Source organism: Cetorhinus maximus, chromosome 7, assembly GCF_964194155.1.
Source record: "Cetorhinus maximus chromosome 7, sCetMax3.hap1.1, whole genome shotgun sequence".
In the NCBI taxonomy this organism is placed as follows: Eukaryota; Metazoa; Chordata; class Chondrichthyes; order Lamniformes; family Cetorhinidae; genus Cetorhinus; species Cetorhinus maximus.
The window spans coordinates 5110001-5130262 of record NC_135885.1 but is presented as its reverse complement, the minus strand read 5'-3'; the positions used below and the strand labels follow the sequence as shown (position 1 = coordinate 5130262).

At 48.3% G+C, this 20262-nt stretch overlaps 2 protein-coding genes across 3 annotated transcripts in view; both read right to left on the bottom strand.

Annotated features, from left to right (window-relative positions):
* Positions 1-20262, bottom strand: part of LOC144682565 (BTB/POZ domain-containing protein KCTD14-like) — a 1380231-nt gene that overhangs the window by 1235064 nt on the left and 124905 nt on the right. The gene's annotated exons all lie outside the window — the stretch shown is intronic.
* arrb1 (arrestin, beta 1) overlaps positions 1-20262 on the bottom strand; it is a 139629-nt gene that overhangs the window by 13642 nt on the left and 105725 nt on the right. For both annotated transcript variants that reach the window (XM_078544987.1, XM_078544988.1), the window contains exons 7-10: positions 16980-17047; positions 14518-14653; positions 8788-8872; positions 7950-8022 (exon numbers count right to left, since the gene is read on the bottom strand). In XM_078544987.1, coding sequence (XP_078401113.1) covers positions 7950-8022; positions 8788-8872; positions 14518-14653; positions 16980-17047 — 362 coding nt within the window. The remainder of the gene's footprint in view (positions 1-7949; positions 8023-8787; positions 8873-14517; positions 14654-16979; positions 17048-20262) is intronic.

Below are 20262 nucleotides of genomic sequence, written 5' to 3'. Positions count from 1 at the left end.
TGATGAACGTTTTCCCTTTGTGTAGGAAAAGAAGATACATTAGTGGCTCCTTTGATTCCTGTCTGTGTATTGTACGTGTGATACATCAGGATATCATTTCTTCCAAAGACTTCGAGAGATCTGGCCACCAAACTGAATACTGTGCACTAGCTCGGCCCTAGGTAATATCTAAATAACCTTGATGTAGATGTTTGTGAGATTTCAAGTCTCAATGCTCTTGGGATTACTATTCTAACATTGTATACCAATAAACCATCCATCACTATCTGGTGTTCCATCTGCTCAAAATATGGTCTCAAGATTGGACTATGTGGTATATATGTCGGCCACCCTCTAATGCAAAATTCTCTGACCTTCTTATTCCTCGTCTGATTTTTGAGCCTCTTTGATTGCACTCAACCTTTGTGTAGCGGTGGTAATGTAGCAAACTCCTCGACTTCTTCCACAAATTCAATCTCGCATTTTTTCTGGGTTCTCTGTTTCAATGCGTGATAATGCATCTGCTGCGCTCTGTTATTTCCCTTGAACATACACTGTATGTGTATCAAACCTCTTAACGGTCTTAATTTAAACCTTTGAACTCTTGCTGGCATCGTTGCAAGCTCTTTTGGATTCAATGGTGTCACTAAAGGGTCGTGGCCTGTTTCTATTGTAATGTGAAGACCTGAGACAGTCAGCAAATCCCTTGCATGCCCACCTGGCTACTAACACTTCCTTTTCGATTACTGCATATCTCTTCTCTGTATCTGTTAATGAACGCGCTGCGTAATAGACGGGTCTGCGCTTTCCATCTTTTTGTACCTGAAAAAGTACTTCCCCCAATCCTGTAGAGGATGTGTCCGCTGCTATAATTGTTGATAACTCCAGATTGTAATATGTTAATATCCTTGATAACATCAACCTCTCCTCGATTTTTTTTGAATGATTTCTAATGTGGTACTTCCCAACACCACCCATTGTCTTGGCGTAACAGTTGGCGTAGTGGCCCGTTGAGCTCTGTTAAGTATTTTTAGAAATTTTGCCACTTGATTCGCCATTCCCATTAACCTTTGTAACTCTGTAAGGTTCCTTGGAGCTGGAAATTCTTTTGTGACTCTGGTCTTCAGTGGATCAACCTGTATTCCTGATGCACTCACTGTGTGGCCAAGGAACCTGGTTGTTCGTTATGAAAACTTGCACTCACTGTTGAGCGTCAATCCTGCCTCTTGTAGTCTCGTCCACACTGCTCTCACTCTCGCTCAGCTTGGGTGGACCCGTGTATCAACACATCATCCATGTGACACACAACTCTATGCAAGCCCTCTTAAAGAGTTGATATTAGTCTTTGAAAGGTCTGTTGGTGGTGATGTTATTCCAAAGGGCAACCTGTTAAAACAGAATCTCCCAAATGGTGTTATGAATGTTGTGAGAAGCTCGGACTCCTCTTCCATTGGTATTTTGCCAGAATCTGTTCTTAGTAACTAATTTAGAGAATATTGAGCTCTTCTCTAATTTAGCTAAACTCTCATCTGCTGATACCATTTAATGGGCTTCTTTTTTTTACAGATTTATTGAGTTGTGCGAGAGCAACACATCTTCTGATGGAACCATACGGCTTCGGAACCAATACCATCTCTGAGCACCAACCTGTTGGCTCTTTTACGGGTGAAGTGGGCTCCTTGTCTTACCGTTGAGTGGATCTCTTTCTTTGCCTATGGAAGTAAAGGGTGTGGAACCTTGCTGGGTGTACAAAAGCATACTGGTTTCTCTTCTGAGCTTAGTGTGATATATAGCTGTTCCCAGATTTCCCAACCCTGTAAACAAATTCGGGAATTCCGTTCTGAAGTCACCTGACTGACCTTCCCCATTCTTTACTTCTTCTACTCTGTGGATTAGATTTAATTCCCCCATGTGTCTTTCTACTTAAAAGTGGACGACCCTGATCTTGAATTACGCACAGTGCTTCAGTAATTACTTGCTGTGCTACAAAGTGGCTTTAATTCTTCCAGAACCTTCAGCTCTGCTCCTCCTGGCCGGTGTAGCCTTTTGTAGGATGGTTGAAGAACTCTCTTGTTTAACAAAAAATAAAAAATACCTGGAAAAACTCAGCAGGTCTGGCAGCCTCGCAGAGGCTGCCAGACCTGCTGAGTTTTTCCAGGTATTTTTTTATTTTTTGCTTTGGATTTCCAGCATCCGCAGTTTTTTGTTTTTAACTCTCTTGTTTAACCTTGGCTCAGCATGTGAAAGAACGTGCTCTAGTACCTGACTTAAAGTGCGTCTTGTCACCTTCTGCTTTGAATCTACTTGCTCGAAACCTTTAAGATCCTGAGGGGTTTTGACAGGGTGGATGTGGAGAGGATGTTTCCCCTTGTGGGGGAATCTAGAACTTATGGGGTGGGGTCACTGTTAAAACATAAGGACGTCACCCACTTAAGGCAGAGACGAGGAGAAATTTTTTTCTCTCAGAGGGTATTGAGTCTTTGGAACTCTCTTCCTCCAAAGGTGGTGGAAGCAGAGTCTTTGGACATTTTTAATACAGAGGATTCTTGATAAACGAGGGGGTGAAAGGTTATCGGGGGGGGGGCAGGCGGAAATGTGGGGTTCACTGATCTTATTGAATGGCGAAAGCAGGCTCGAGGGGCCGAGTGGCCCGCACCCTGCTCCTAGTTCGTCTGTCCATATCTAACCCTAAGGTCCAGTAACCTGCACTTACTTCGTTAACCCCTCTCAAGAAGGGTATTTCTACACCTCGTGAATCTTCAAATTCACGGGCCTGAATTTTCAGTTCGGCGGGTGGGTGGGTGGGGGCAATCGGTGGGCCCAGGAGGATCGGCCGGGAAACGGGCCGCCGACCACTATCGTACCCCCCAGGACCGCGATTTCACACCGACGGGCCAATTAACAGCCAACCAGCGTGGAGCGCGCCCGCATGCGCTGAAAAGCTCAGCGCTGCCGGGGTGGGGGTAGGGGTGGGAGCAGGGGGGGGTGGGGGGGGGCAGGCGATGGCGTCAATGCGGGTGGTGGGGGGGGGGGGGGGGCAGCGCTAGCGGAAAGCTCCCCGAAAGCAGAGAGCTGCCTCAGGGGGCTGAAGACCTGAGAAAGCCAAAAAAAAATAAAGGTTTTAAAAGCTGAAAAAAGGAGTGTCCGTCTACCGTAATCAATCACCTGATGAAAATGCTGCCCACAGAAATTTACTTTTATTTGAGATTCCATCACGGGAATCTCATCCCGCCCGTGGACGAGGTTTGATGAGAAATGTAAAGGCTGCCCGGCCGATTCGCCCGTCCGCCAACTGTAAGGTTGGACGGGCAACGAAAAACCGGGGTCAGTTACGCCGTTAACGGGCTTAACCGTCCTCTTAATTGTCAGCAGGTGCGCTTCTGGCTTTAGCGTGCGCCTGCCGACTGAAATATCGCGCGAGCGTGGGATGACATTGGGACGCTCATTGGGATGTCATCTTGTGCTACTTTACGCCCGATCGGGTCAGGCGCCCGCCCGCCCACGAAGTGTAAAATTCAGCCCCACGGACTCTCTTTCCTTTTATCTTTTTGAGTGTCCTGCATGTTTTTTTTCTACTGTGACATAGTTCCGGAAAATGCCCCGTCTCTTTGCGCCAAATGCATTGCGTGGGTTTGGTGGGGCAATTCCTGCATCGCTGCCTTTCTCTATCTCACCAAAACAGCTAGTCTAGGCTGCCGCCATTAATTGCTTTTCATGTCGCATGTGTCTCCTTCTCTCTATTTTCCCCTCTTTACGCCTGACAAATTCAACTGAGTCTGTTACTTTGGGATTCTGTCTCTCTCTCTCCCCCTCCCCAGACTACCAATCGACCCAGCCTCCTGATCTCGGCTTTCCTATTTAATTGAATCATCTTCGCCAGAGTCAAGTCTTCTCTGGACTGCAAATGACCTGATAACGCATCATCCATTAATCCGACAACTACTCGTTTGTGAATTAGCCCCTCTTCCAGATTACTGTACCCACAGCCTTCTGCTAATGGGTACAAATCGTTAAAGAACAAAGAACAAAGAACAAAGAAAAGTACAGCACAGGAACAGGCCCTTTGGCCCTCCAAGCCTGCGCCGATCATATTGCCTGTCAACTAAAACATTTTGCACTTCCAGGGTTCGTATCCCTCTATTCCCATCCTATTCATGTACTTGTCAAGCTGCCTTTTAAACACCACTATCGTACCTGCTTCCATCACCTCCTCTGGCAGCGAATTCCAGACACTCACTACCCTCTGCATAAAAAACTTGCCTCGCACATCTCCTCTATAGTTTTCTCCTCTCACCTTAAATCTATGTCCCCTAGTAATTGACTCTTCCACCCTGGGAAAAAGCTTCTGACTATTTACTCTGTCCATGCCACTCAAAATTTTGTAAACTTCTATCAAGTCGCCCCTCAATCTCCGTCGCTCTAGTGAGAACAATCTGAGTTTCTCCAACCTCTCCTCATAGCTAATAACCTCCAGACCAGGCAGCATCCTGGTAAACCTCCTCTGCACCCTCTCCAACGCCTCCATATCCTTCTGGTAATGTGGTGATCAGAATTGCACGCAATATTCCAAGTGTGGCCTAACCAAGGTTCTATACAGCTGCAGCATGACTTCCCAGCTTTTATACTCAATACCCCTGCCAATGAAGGCAAGCATGCCATATGCCTTCCTGACTACCTTATCCACCTGCGTTGCCACTTTCAGTGACCTGTGGACCTGTACACCCAGATCCCTCTGCCCGTCAATGCACTTAAGGGTTCTGCCATTTACTGTATAATTCCTGCCTGTATTAGACCTTCCAAAATGCATTACCTCGCATTTGTCCGGATTAAACTCCATCTGCCATTTCTCTGCCCAAGTCTCCAACCGGTCTATATCCCGTTGTATCCTTTGACAATCCTCTTCACTATCTGCAACTCCTCCAACCTTAGTGTCGTCTGCAAATTTACTAATTAGCCCAGTTACATTTTCCTCCAAATCATTTATGTATACTACAAACAGCAAAGGTCCCAGCACTGATCCCTGCGGAACTCCACTAGTCACAGCTCTCCATTCAGAAAAGCACCCTTCCACTGCTACCCCCTGTCTTCTATGACCAAGCCAATTCTGTATCCATCTTGCCAGCTCACCTCTGATCCCATGCGACTTTACCTTCTGTACCAGTCTGCCATGAGGGACCTTGTCAAAGGCCTTACTGAAATCCATGTATATAACATCCACTGCCCTTCCATCGTCGATCATCTTTGTCACTTCCTCGAAAAACTCGATCAAGTTAGTGAGACACGACCTCCCCTTCACAAACCATGCTGCCTCTCACTAATACGCCCATTTGCTTCAAAATGGTAGTAAATCCTGTCACGAAGAATCTTCTCCAATAATTTCCCTATCACTGACGTAAGGCTCACCGGCTTGTAATTTCCTAGATTATCGCTGCTACCCTTCTTAAACAATGGAACAACATTAGCCATTCTCCAGTCCTCTGGGACCTTACCCGTAGCCAGTGAGGATACAAAGATTTCTGTCAAGGCCCCAGCAATCTACTACCTGCCTCCCTCAGTACTCTGGGGTATATCCCATCTGGCCCAGGGGACTTATCCACCTTAATATTCTTCAAGACAACTAACACCTCTTTTTTGATCTCAACATGATCCAAGCTATCTACACACTCTTCCCTAGACAAATCGACCACTAAGTCCTTCTCTTTGGTGAATACTGATGAGAAGTATTCATTTAGTATCTCTCCCATTTCTTCTGGCTCCACACACAGATTCCCACCTCTGTCCCTGAGTGGGCCTACCCTTTCCCTGGCTACCCTCTTGCTTTTTACATATGTATAAAAGGCCTTGGGATTTTCCTTAATCCTGGTTGCCAGTGACTTTTCATGACCCCTTTTAGCCCTCCTGACTCCTTGCTTAAGTTTCTTCCTACTTTCTTTATATTCTCCACAGGCTTCATCTAATAAATGCATCTTTACTTTTCCTGTGTCTCTGGGTATGTTTATTGAATTCTACATGTTTCAAGATGCTGTTCTTGCTGAGATTGAAATATGTCTCCAATGCACCAATGACTTTGGCAGATGTGGCTTTACCCTTGTTGAACCCCAGGGTAACTAAAATGTCATCCTCACACTCACCCATTGAGTACAAAAGTGTACTGACCTGCTCACAGTCTGCCTTCGCTGCAAGACCTCATGTGGTGCAAAATCAAGCAAATCTCCTGTACCAGTTTGGCTACACTTCAGCCTGATTTAAGTCTGCAACTTTCTCAAAACTCTCTGGTAGAGATAGAGGTTTGTCTAGTTCCATCCTTTTACCACATGCCACTATATATTATTATGTTGTTGGGTTGGAGTAGTTTCAATAACTCCCGAAGACGGCCAGCTGCAAAAACTCTAACCTTAATGTAACATATTTACAGTTATGAGATCATGTCCTTACACAAGTTTCTTTCCTAGACTCTCAGGTCACATGAGTATGTGACACTCCCTTTTATGGCATCACAGACTATAACAGTTAGCCTTTTATGGGACTTAGTCTAACATTCTGCACTATATTACACAAGAGACCGGCATTAGAGGAACGCAGAGGTCTAGGAGGGCTGTGGGGCTGATGGAGGTTACAGAGATTGGTGTGAGGGTGGTAGGGGGAGGGGGGAGGAGGGGAGAGGGGGAGGAGGGGGCAAGGCCACGGAGGGATTTGAAAAGGAGGATGAGAATGTTAAAACAAGGCACTCCTTAACCAAGAGCCATTGTCTGTCCAGTGAGCACCGGGGTGATGGGTGAACAGCACTTGGTGAGAGTTAGGACAGGATTAGCAATGATGTCAGAGTATCTTGGGAAATTCGTGAGGGGAGGTGACAGTGGAGTGGTATTGTCACTGGACTAGTACTCCAGAGACCCAGGGTAATGCTCTGGGGATTTGGGTTCAAATCCCACCATGGCAGATGGTGGAATTTGAATTCAATAAAAATCTGGAATTAAAAGTCTGAGGACGACCATGAAACTATCACCGATTGTTGTAAAAACCCATCTGGTTCACTGATGTCCTTTAGGGAAGGAAATCGGCCGTCCTTACCTTTTCCTTATCTGGCCTACACGTGACTCCAGACCCACAGCAACGTGGTTGATCCCTAACAAGGGCAGTTAGGGATGGGCAATAAATGCCTGCCTGGCCAACGACTCCCACATCCCATGAATGAATTTAAAAAAAACTCCTCCGGGTGTCACTCTCCAAGGAAATTCAAAGATCTTAAAAAAGGGAACAGGGGAGGGTTACCAGGGATGAGGGGCTTCAGTTACAGGGGGAAAAGTTCGGACTGTTTGCAAAGAATATGTGAGGTTTGATAGAACAGAGGGAAAAGCTCTTTCCTCTGGTGAGTGGGTCAATAAGAGGAGGTCATAGATTTAAAATCATTGGCAAAAGATTTAGCGGGGAGATGAGGAGTGTTGTGTATTTTATATATTTGATTTTGCTCAGGGCAAGGCTGAGATGGTGCTAGTTTCTAAATGTGCAGGAACTTTATTTTACAGAATTTTATACTATGCTTTAAAATGTCTACCCCCACCCCTCCCAGCTTAGCTTCTAGTAGCTTCGGTGGTGTTGGTTTACTTTGCTCTGAGTCAACACACAGGCTTAACCAATCAAGCCCCGTGAGCATAGATCAGTTACCAAATACACATGATCAAACGCAGAACAATCGAATCGTTGAACACGGAGAAATGTTTTTTGCTGAGTTGTCGGGATCTGGAACGCTTGATCTGTGAAGGTAGTAGAAGCAGATTCTACAAATAATTTTAATAGGGAGATATCCCTGAACTTGTGGGAGACTAAAAGCAGAGGGAGGGGGAGTGTTGGACTAAGCATGGCTGCATTTTCAAAGAGCCAGTACAAGCATGATGGGCCAAATGGCCTCCTACTGTGCTGTAAGTTCTTACGGATTCTACGATTGCAAAGGTTGGAAATGCTTTACTCACTCTGCTTCTGCCGTGGCGACAGGGCACTTGTACTGGGCCGTGTTAAACAGGCAAATGTCTGCATACTGACGAACTGTAAAACAAGAGGCGCATGTTCGAGAAACGAAAGGTCAAGTGGCAGCTCTGGGCATTTGGCGCAATCAAGCAACCTGACATCAGCTCGTGGACTCAATCCCTTCCGACCTGCGCTTTCCGTCTTTCTCGAGCTTGCCCTCACTTTCGGCGCTCGCCCTGCAGGCATCGATTGACAACATTCCTGATGTCTCTCAATCCTAGCGTGGCACTTCAAGGCTGCGAGTGCTGGCGCATTGTTGTAACGTAGAGGAAGGGCTCACAGCTGAACCCCATCTTTAGCCTACAACTGTGGCCTCCTTAAATTATTGACGCCTTACAAATTAATCATCACCTGCCCGTTGCTGAGAAGGGCGGAATGCTGTCGACGCTTTGAGCCTTGCGCTCACCTGGACAAATGCAAGAATGGCAAATTTTAAAACGATCACAGGAAATCAGCACCCTTATCTCCTGTAGTGTAAAGCGTTGTGATGGTTTGAAATTTGGCATTCTTGCATTTGTCCTGACGACCCCAAGATGGAAAGCTTCAGCCGCACGTCACTCTTTTCGGTGATAACCATCGCCCTTTACCCTAAGCCCTGGTCGTATATCCAAAATGGTAATCTTAGTTTCGCAGCAAGTCTGTGTCAAGAACGCAGTCCTGGTTCCATCAGTAACACATCCTGATGCGGTGCACCTGGCCTGTTAACACTTCAGTAAAATAATCCAACTCCTGTGGGAATCTTGAGAGCCAAGGGAGCTGAGGCATTTCTCAGGGGTCACCTACCTGCAATCTTTAGCTTCTTGACGGTCTTGTTGGTGTTGTTGGTCACGTGAACATTGACATTTATTGCTTCCCCGTGATAATAAATCTGGAACGGCAAAGAGTTCACAAGTTTCAAAACGCAGGACCCTCCAGGATAGGGAGTCGCCCGGATCAGCCGGCAAGGCCCTCGGTGTCAAAGGGCATTCGCTGCGTTCCAGCAGTTGCCACGCAGAAGATGCAACACCTGCCCCTTCACTTCCTCTCTCCTCACCGTCCAAGGGCCCAAACACTCCTTTCAAGTGAAGCAGCATTTCACTTGCATTTCCCCTAACTTAGTCTACTGCATTCGTTGCTCCCAATGCGGTCTCCTCTACATTGGAGAGACCAAACGCAAACTGGGCGACTGTTTGGAACACCTGCGGTCTGTCCGCAAGAAAGACCCAAACCTCCCTGTCGCTTGCCATTTTAACACTCCACCCTGTTCTCTTGCCAACATGTCTGTCCTTGGCTTGCTGCATTGTTCCAGTGAAGCCCAACACAAACTGGAGGAACAGCACCTCATCTTCCGACTAGGCACTTTACAGCCCTCCGGGCTGAATATTGAATTCAACAACTTTAGATCTTAAACTCCCCCTCCCCCCATCCCCACCCTGTTTCTTCCCCCCCCCGCTGCTTTTTTTTTTCAATAATTTATATAGATTCTTCTTTCCCCACCTATTTCCATTATTTTTAAATCTAAAACTAAAACCTTTAGTCTTTCCACCCCACCCCCACTAGAGCTGTACTTTGAATATCCTGTCTTCCATTCTTAATTAGCACTTTTCTCAGACAAATACCACCACCTTCAACACCTCTTTGACCCTTTTGTCTGTGACATCTTTTGATTATCTGCTCATCTCCACAATCACCACACCACACCCTCAATGTGTCTCTCCACCCCCCCCCCACCCCCCAACCCCACCCCCCCCCCACCCACCTTAAACCAATTTATATTTCTCCCTTCTCCTAACTATGCTCCAGTTCTGCCGAAGGGCCATGAAGGCTCGAAACGTTAACTGATTTCTTCTCCGCTGATGCTGCCAGACTTGCTGAGTTTTTCCAGGTAATTCTGTTTTTGTTTTAGTTATTTCATAGTTCCATTCATGAGTGAGATACACGCCAGGGTTTACTGTTCACACAATTCACAACCACAGTTCGCCCACTCTTCCTGCCTTTGTCATTCAAATGAACAAAGTTTATATATAGAATAACAAGGGGATCAAAGGTTACAGGGCGAAGGCGGGAGAATGGGGTTGAGAAACTTATTAGCGATGATTGAATGGCGGAGCAGACTTGATGGGCCCAATGGCCTAATTTCTGCTCCTATGTCTTATGGTCTAACATGGAACTCACACAGTGAGAGAATACAGCTTAAAACTCGCACTACGCCAAATAACACATACCTGGGACTGAGTTACAGGCTGGAATCTAATCGAGATGTTCAGGGGGTTTATATATAGAATAACACACACCCGGGAGTGAGTTACACACTGGAATCTAATCGAGATGTTCAGGGGGTTTATATATAGAATAACACATACCCAGGACTGAGCTATAGGCTGGAACCTAATCGAGGGGTTTGGGGGGTTTTATATATAGAATAACACACACCCGGGACTGAGTTACAGGCTGGAATCTAATCGAGGGGTTCGGGGTGGTTTATATATAGAATAACACATAGCCAGGAGTGAGTTACAGGCTGGAATCTAATCGAGGGGTTCAGGGGGGTTTATATATGGAATAACACATACCCGGTAGTGAGTTACAGGCTGGAATCTAATCGAGGGGTTCAGGGGGGTTTATATATGGAATAACACATGCCCGGTAGTGAGTTACAGGCTGGAATCTAATCGAGGGGTTCAGGGGGGTTTATATATGGAATAACACATACCCGGTAGTGAGTTACAGGCTGGAATCTAATTGAGATGTTCAGGGGGTTTATATATAGAATAACACATACCCGGGAGTGAGTTACAGGCTGGAATCTAATCGAGGGGTTCAGGGGGGTTTATATATAGAATAACACATAGCCAGGAGTGAGTTACAGACTGGAATCTAATCGAGGGGTTCAGGGGGGTTTATATATGGAATAACACATACCCGGTAGTGAGTTACAGGCTGGAATCTAATCGAGATGTTCAGGGGGTTTATATATAGAATAACACATACCCGGGAGTGAGTTACAGGCTGGAATCTAATCGAGGGGCTCAGGGGGGTTTATATATTGTAAAGAACATATTTTTATTTTTTGGACTGTGGCTTTAAGTTTGGACTCTGGCTTTAAAAACTACCATGGCTGCAGTTTAAAAGACCTGAAATCTCTCCCTCCTTTGTTTTTGGAAGACTTCTGTAATCCTGCTCTAGTAGCGAGTTGGCTATTCCTCGCATCGCTGCATCCTACTTTCTTTGAGAAACCGCTGTCAGGGGGAAAAGGTGAAAAATCACTAGTAGAGACATTAAAAGCAAGTTTCAACCAGAGAACCACAAACTGTAAGTGCTCGGAGACCACTTTGTGTCAGCCACAACAACATGCAAGGAATTTGGAAGAAAGCAATCCAAGTCAATCTATCTAACCCTGAACTTTGATGCAATTGAACTGTTTTATCTGACCCTTAAAATCCATATTTTGTGTGTTTGTGTGTGTGTGTGTCTTATGTATGTATGTATGGGTGGTTTATATACAGAATGACAGATACCCAGGAGTGAGTTACAGACTGGAATCTAATCGAGGGGTTCAGGGGGGTTTATATATAGAATGACAGATACCCAGGAGTGAGTTACAGGCTGGAATCTAATCGAGGGGTTCAGGGGGGTTTATATATAAAATAACAGATGCATGGGAGTGAGTTACAGGTTGGAATCTAATCATGGGGTTTCTGGGGGTTTATATATTTTTTCTTTTTTTTTATTCATTCACGGGATGTGGGCTTCGCTGGCTGAGTCAACATTTATTGCCCATCCCTAGTTGCCCTTGAGAAGGTGGTGGTGAGCTGTCTTCTTGAATCGCTGAAGTCCATGTAGTGTAGGCACACCCACAGTGCTGTTAGGGAGGGAGTTCCAGGATTTTGACCCAGCGACAATGAAGGAACGGCGATATATTTCCAAGTCAGGATGGTAACTGACTTGGAGGGGAACTTCCAGGTGGTGGTGTTCCCATGTTTCTGATGCCTTTGTTCTTCTAGATGGTAGTGGTCGTGGGTTTGGAAGGTGCTGTCTAAGGAGCCTTGGTGAGTTCCTGCAGTGCATCTTGTAGATGGTACACACTGCTGCCACTGTGTGTCAGTGGTGGAGGGAGTGAATGTTTGAGGATGAGGTGCCAATCTAGCAGGCTGCTTTGTCATGGATGGTGTCAAGCTTCTTGAATGTTGTGGGATCTGCACTCATCCAGGCAAGTGGGGAGTATTCCATCACACCTGTAGATGGCGGACATGCTTTGGGGAGTCATGAGATGAGTTGCTCGTCACAGGATTCCCAGCCTCTGACCTGCTCTTGTAGCCACAGTATTTATATGGCTACTCCAGTTCAGTTTCTGGTCAATGGTAACCCCCAGGATGTTGATAGTGGGGGATTCAGCAATGGTAATGCCATTGAATGTCAAGGGACGATTGTTAGATTCTCTCTTGTTGGGGATGGTCATTGCCTGACACTTGTATGAAGCAAATGTTACTTGCCACTTGTCAGCCCAAGCCTGGACATTGTCCAGGCCTTGCTGCATTTGGACATGGACTGCTTCAGTTTCTGAGGAGTCACAAAAGTTGCTGAACATTGTGCAATCATCAGCGAACATCCCCACTTCTGACCTTATGATGGAAGGAAGGTCATTGATGAAGCAGCTGAAGATGGTTGGGCCTAGGACACTACCCTGAGGAGCTCCTGCAGCGATGTCCTGGAGCTGAGATGACTGATCTCCAACAACCACAGCCATCTTCCTTTGTGCTAGGTATGACTCCAGAGTTTTTCCCCTGATTCCCATTGACTCCAGTTTTGCTAGGGCTCCTTGCTGCCACATTCGGTCAAGTGCTGCCTTGATGTCAAGGGCAGTCACTCTCACCTCACCACGGGAGTTCAGCTCTTTTGTCCATGTTTGAACCAAGACTGTAATAAGGTCAGGAGCTGAGTGACCCTGGCGGAACCCAAACTGGGCGCCAGGGATCCAGTTATTGCTAAGCAAGTGCAGCTTGATAGCACTGTTGATGATCCCTTCCATTACTTTACTGTTGATCGAGAGTAGACTGATGGGGCGGTAATTGGTCGGGTTGGATTTGTCCTGCTTTTTGTGTACAGGACATACCTGGGCAATTTTCCACATAGCTGGGTAGATGTGAGTGTTGTAGCTGTACTGGAACAGCCTGGCTAGGGGCGTGGCAAGTTCTGGAGTGCAAGTCTTCAGTACTACTGCTGGAATATTGTCAGGGCCAGTAGCCTTTGCAGTATCCAGTGCCTTCAGCCGTTTCTTAATATCACGTGGAGTGAATCGAATTAGCTGAAGACTGGCATCTGTGATGCTGGGGACCTCCGAAGGAGGCCGAGATGGTTCATCCACTTGGCACTTCTGGCTGAAGATTGTTGAAAATACTTCAGCCTTATCTTTTGCACTGATGTGCTGGGCTCCTCCATCATTGAGGATGGGGATGTTTGTGGAGCCTCCTCCTCCAGTGAGTTGTTTAATTGTCCACCACCATTCACAACTGGATGTGGCAGGACTGCAGAGCTTAGATCTGATTCGTTAGTTGTGGGGTCGCTTAGCCCTGTCTATCACTTGCTGCTTATGCTGTCTGGCACACAAGTAGTCCTGTGTTATAGGTTCACCAGGTTGACACCTCATTTTTAGGTATGCCTGGTGCTGCTCCTGGCATGCCCTCCTGCACTCTTCATTGAACCAGGGTTGATCCCCTGGCTTGATGGTAATGGTAGAGTGGGGTATATGCCGGCCATGAGGCTACAGATTATGTTCGAGTACAATTCTGCTGCTGCTGATGGCCCACAGCACCTCATGGATGCCCAGTTTTCAGTTGCAAGATCTGTTCAAAATCTATCCCATTTAGTACAGTGGTAGTGCCACACAACACGATGGAGGGTATCCTCAATGTGAAGGCGGGACTCCATCTCCATAACGACTATGTGGAGATGGTGGTGGAGTCTGGGGCATTATCTGTAAGGTGTGATTCCGTGAGGATGACTATGTCAGGCTGTTGCTTGACTAGTCTGTGAGACAGCTCTCCCAATTTTAGCACAAGCCCCTAGATGTTAGTTACTTTGCAGGGCCGAGTTTGCCGTTGTTATTTCCGGTGCCAAGGTCAATGCCGGGTGGTCCATCTGGTTTTGTTCCTTTTTTGAGGCTTTATCACGGTCTGATACAACTGAGTGGCTTGCTAGGCCATTTCAGAGGGCAGTTAAGGGTCAACCACATTGCTCTATAGAATGACAGATACCCAAGAGTGAGTTACAGACTGGAATCTAATCAACAGGTTCAGGGGGCGTTTATATATGGAATAACATATTCCCGGGAACGAGTTGTGGACTGGAATCTAATTAAGGGTTTTGTGGAGGGTTTATGTATAGAATAACAGATGCCTGGGAGCTAATATAAGCAGACTTTGGAGTGAATTTCCTGAGACAGTGTCAGAAAGCAGACTGCCTACGCTAAGTGGTCCTTTTTTATTTCTGACTCATGACGTCTCTGTGCTACTCATCTACCCCGCAGACTCTCACCTCTTTATCCAGTGATGCCTCCAGGTGGAGGGGTTTGTCTGACATCAGGAACTGTCTTGTGGTCTCAGCCATCGGTTGTGGACCAGGTTTCTCAGGTGCGTACTGTACCTTACGAATCACCAGCCTCACTGAGTTCCTGCGGCAGAGGTTATGAAGCTCGTCAAAAGACTCATCCTAATATAATCAACGTTAACCAACAGAAGCTCAGAACTACCCCAGTGCATTGGGCAGAATCCTCCTCTCCAACGTAGGAGAGAACGAGCGATAATTTGGAGGAAGGTGTTTTTGCAGGACAGAGGAGGGGTGGATATTCCCTTTTTCGGGAACTCTCTGGACTCACCTCCCTTGCCTGACACATTCAATATTTAAGCAAGGTCATGCTAACGGAGATGAACATACGAACATATGAAGTAGGAGCAGCAGTAGGCCTTTCAGCCCTTTGAGCCTGCTCCACCATTCCATTAGATCATGGCTGATCTAATTGTAACCTCCAATCCACATTCCCACCTAACCCCGATAACCTTTGACTCCCTCGTTAGCCAAGAATCTATCTATCCCTGCCTTAAAAATATTCAATGACCCTGCCTGCACTGCTCCCTGGGGAGGAGAGTACCAAAGATTCACAACCCTCTGAGAGAAGAAATTCCTCCTCATCCCCATCTTAAATGGGAGACCGCTTATTTTTAAACTGTCTCTCCTAGTTCTGGTCTCTTCCACAAGGGGAAACATCCATTCAGCATCCAACCTGTCAAGAGTCCTCAGGATCGTAAATATTTCAAAAGGTCACCTCACATTCTTCTAAGCTCCAACGGATACAGGCCCAACATGTCTAGCCTTTGCTCATAAGTTAACCCCCTGATCCCAGGATTGATGAGGAGGAATTTCTTCTCCCAGAGGGCCGGTAGTGTTAGGAATTCTCTTCCCCAGAGAGCAGTGGAGGCTGGGCCATTGAATATGTTCAAGGCTGAGTTAGGCATATTTTTGATTGGCAATTAAAAGTCAAGGGCTATGTGGGACCAGGCAGGAAAGCGGAGTTAAGGCCACATCAAATCAGCCATGATCTTATTGAATGGGCTGAATGGCCTACTCCTGCTCCTATTTCTTACGTCCTTAAACTGCTTCAAATCACAGGTTAGGCCTAAGCTGGAGTTCCGTGCCCAGTTTTGGGCACCACATTTTAGGAAGGATGTCAAGGCCTTGGAGAGGATGCGGAGGAGATTTACTCAAATGATACCAAGGATAAGGGGCTTCAGTTAAGGTGGAGAGACTGGAGAAGCTGGGATTGTTCTCCTTAGAGCAGAGAAGGTTAAAGGGAGTTTTAATAGAGATGTTCAATATTATGAGGGGTTTTGATCGAATAAGTAAGGAGAAAATGTTTGCACTGGTAACTGGGCTGGTAACAGGTATAAAATAATTGGTAAAGAAACCTGAGGGGAGATGAGGAGAAATTTTTTTCAGAGAGTTGTCAAGGTCTGGAACCCACTATCCAAAAGGCTGGTAGAATTAGATCCCATAGGGACTTTCAAAAGGTCATTTAACGTGGGCTTGAAGAGGATGAATTTTCAGAGTTATGGTGAAAGGCAGAGGGCAGTGGGATTAATTGGATAGCAAGGGCACAATGGGCCGAATGGTTTTCTTCTGCATTGTAAGGTTCTGTGTAAATGGTACTGAGGAGAGTGGATCCCTGTGGAATCTCTCTCCTGCCCATTCACAATGGCACCGTTTCCCACAGTGTGGGGATCATTTTGAACTCCAGTTGCTAGGTGGGAAAATGAATGGGAGCCAATTGGCATCTTGTTTGACAACTTGTTTCTCCAACCCCAACCAATGCCCCCACCCAACACCCCTCAAACCCCCCAACACCACCACGCAACACCCCCCCAACACCCCCAACATCCCCACCCAGCACCCCCAAAACCCCCCCAACACCCCCACCCAGCACCCCCAAACCCCCCCAACACCCCCTCCCAGCACCCGTCAAACCCTCCCACACCCCCACCCTGCACCCCCCAAACCCCCCCAACACCCCCACCCAGCACCCCCCAAATTCCAACACCCCCACCCAACACCCCCCAAAGCCCCCCAACACCCCCACCCAGCACCCCCCAAACCCCCCCCAACACCCCCACCCAGCACCCCCCAAACCCCCCAACACCCCCACCCAGCACCCCCCAAATCCCCCCAACACCCCCACCCAACACCCCCCAAACCCCCCCCACACCCCCACCCAGCACCCCCCAAATCCCCCAACACCCCCACGCAACACCCACCCAACCCCCCCAACACCCCCACCCAGCACCCCCAAAACACCCCCAACACCCCCACCCAGCACCCCCAAACCCCCCCAACACCCCCACCCAGCACCCCCCAAACTCCCCCAACACCCCCACCCAGCACCCCGCAAACCCCCCCAGCCACCCCGATTTCATTTCCCACAGTTAATGAAGAGTAAAGGGCTTCACCTTTTATGGATTTTCTCTTCCATGTTCTCGGCGCAATAGGTTTTTACCTCAAAGTCCACACCACACGCCTTTGTGAAGATAAAGAGGAAGAGCCCCAGTCACTATCAGCAAATGGAAGCTGCGCTCAAACAGAAGGCGACGGGTGGTCTGCTGGTCTGGGGCAACGAGAGGCTCCATTTTCCCCCAGTCAGGGCAAGGGCTGACTCCTTTGTAAAGAGGCCGTGAACTGGTGCCCGGACTACCTGCTGCTCATCATTTACATGGAGTTTAATATCGAGAGGTGTGGGGCGATGCATTTTGACAGAAGGGACAGGGATAGACTTAATGGGGGCAGAAGCGCGTGTCCCTCCCCCCGTGGCGAGGTTGGTGGCAGTGGGACATTTGAGCCGATGGGTGGGCGGGGGATGGGGATCCCACCACCTTCAGGACTCCGTCCTGATTAAGCCAGTGTCTGGAAGACCCATGGATAACCTTCCCGCTGCCAACTGAGGCGCTTAAGAGCCAATTAATGCCCACTCAAGGGTCTCATCCCTCCGCCGCTGGTGTTAGCCCAGTGACGGGCAGGGGGTTCGCCATGTGGGGAGTATGAAGAGCAAAGCCTGGCCTGTTAGCTTGAGGGGTCCTGAGTGGAGGGGGCTCTTGTTCGAAGGCACTAAGAGCCCAACATCGGGAAAGGTGGTGGGGGGGGGGCCCGCTGGGAGTCATCGCTCTGTCCTTGCTGCTCACCCCACCCCCCCCAACCATCACGCCCCCTCCAGCGCAAATTCCCCCCCCACCCCGCCAAATCCCGCAACCCTCCTCCCGCCATCATTCAGCTGTGTTGGGTTAGTCCTCGATCTGTGGCCCTGGCCTGGTGTCATACCGACCGTGGCCACCGCCTCCCCCAGTGGCGCTGCTGAGCACGGGAAATCTGCTGGCCTCTTATTGGCTGGCAGCTCTCGGCGGGTGGGGTACCCGCTCCCGGGTTTCTTGATCCCTGGCGGAGGGGCCCGCTGCCAGGCCTGTCAAGCGCCTGAGTGGCGCAGGGATGCAGAGGGCCTCCCCAAGAGGAGGCGACGAGGGGGTCTCGCCAGCTCTCCAGCCGACACCTGATGGACACCCGTCGCCCTCCGCGAGGTCCTGGCCAATGACGTGGGGGCTGAATTCTACCGGCTCTCAAGGTCAAAGGGTGGGAAGTGAGGAATGACCAATAAAACAGGCCGCCCTCTCCAAAGGGGTGGCTAACCGATTTGCATATGTAAATGAGGGCCCCATTAACGGTCATTTTACCGATGCCGGGATAACTTCCCTTCCCTGTGGGCTGGCCGGCAGCAAGACTGAGGCGGCCTCCCAGTGCCGGGGGAGGGGTGGTGGAGTGGGCCAAGGGAAGGCTGGGAAGAGGGGAGGCAGCAACCCCTTTCCCCCCCACCCCCCACCCACCCCACTGCCCCACTGACCTTTGGCCCTCGGCCCCCTGAATTTTTAATTTTTCTTTCACTTACCTGTCCGTGACCACCCTCCACCACCCACCCCCCCACCCCCAAGGCCTCCTGCACTCCTCTGCAGTGACCAGCTCTCCTGGTGGCGCTACTGAGGCTTCAGAGTTACTGGCCCAGCGATTGGGCTGACAGCATGGTCATTGGACGGCAGGCCCACGGGTGACCTATTAGGATGGCGCCGGGGGGTGGGGTTACGATTGCCGAGCAGGTCCCACCGTCGGCAGGAGCAGGCTCGGGGCCAAACTTTCACCGTAACGTCGGTGACCCAACTCCGCTGATAAAATTCAGTCCGCCATTCCGAAGAGTGCACAGGGACAGAGAGGGACCTGGGGGGGTTCGTGTGCGTCAATCTTTGGAGGTGGCGGGACGTGGTGGTTAGCAAAGCGTAAAGAGGGATATTGAGTACAGAACGGAGAAGTTATGCTGAAACAAAAGCAGAAAATGCTGGAAAAACTCAGCAGGTCTGACAGCGTCAGTGGAGAGAGAATCAGAGTTGACATTTCGAGTCTGTGTGGACTCGTCTTCAGAGCTACAGAGAGGTAGAAATGTAATGGAATTTATATTAATTAAGGGGGTTGGAGCAGGTGAAGCTGGATAGATGGTCAGCGATAGGTTAGGGAGAGATTAACAAAGATGTCATGGACACAAGGCAAAGGGGGTGTTAATGACAATGGTGAGGGCTAAAGGAGGTGCCGATAGTGGCAAAAAGGTAAGAAAGCAGAATGTGTTAATAGCGGAACAAGGGTCAGCACGCTGTGAAAGAACAACAAGGAACAACAGATGGCGCTTTTGGGGGTGGGGTGGGGGACTGGGCAGTGGTTGGGGAAAAAGGATAGAAAAAGGGATAAAAAGGAGGATAAAACAATTAATAAATGAATAAAAATGAAGATAAATAAAAATAAAAGTAAGTGGATAAAAAATAAAAGTGAATTTTGAAAAAAGGGATGAAGATATTACTGAAGTCTTGTGCTCCAGAACTTGCTGCACCCTTAGCCAAGCTGTTCCAGTACAGCTACAACACTGGCATCTACCCAGCTATGTGGAAAATTGCCCAGGTATGTACCGTACACAAAAAGCAGGGCAAATCCAACTCGGCCAATTACCGCCCCATCAGTCTACTCTCCACCACCAGTAAAGTAATGGAAGGGGTCATCAACAGGGCTATCAAGCAGCACTTGCTTAGCAATAACCAGCTGACTGACGCCTAGTTTGGGTTCCGCCAGTGTCACTCAGCTCCTGACCTCATTACAGCCTTGGTTCAAACATGGACAAAAGGTCTGAACTCCCGAGGTGAGGTTAGATGAGAGTGACTGCCCTTGACATCAAGGCAGCATTGGACCGAGTGTGGCATCAAGGAGCCCTAGCAAAACTGGAGTCAATGGGAATCAGGGGGAAAACTTTCTGGTTAGAGTCATACCTAGCACAAAGGAAGATGATTGTGGCTGTTGGAGGTCAGTCATCTCAGTTCCAGGACATCGCTGCAGGAGTTCCTCAGGTTAGTGTCCTCAGCCCAACCATCTTCAGCTGCTTCATCAATGACCTTCCTTCCATCATAAGGTCAGAAGTGGGGATGTTCGCTGATGATTGCACAATGTTCAGCACCATTTGTGACTCCTCAGATACTGAAGCAGTCCATGTCCAAATGCAGCAAGACCTGGACAATATCCAGGCTTGGGCTGGCAAATGGCAAGTAACATTCACACCACACAAGTGCCAGGCATTGACCATCTCCAATAAGAGAGAATCCGACCATCGCCCCTTGGCATTCAATAGCATTACCATCACTGAATCCCATGATCAACATC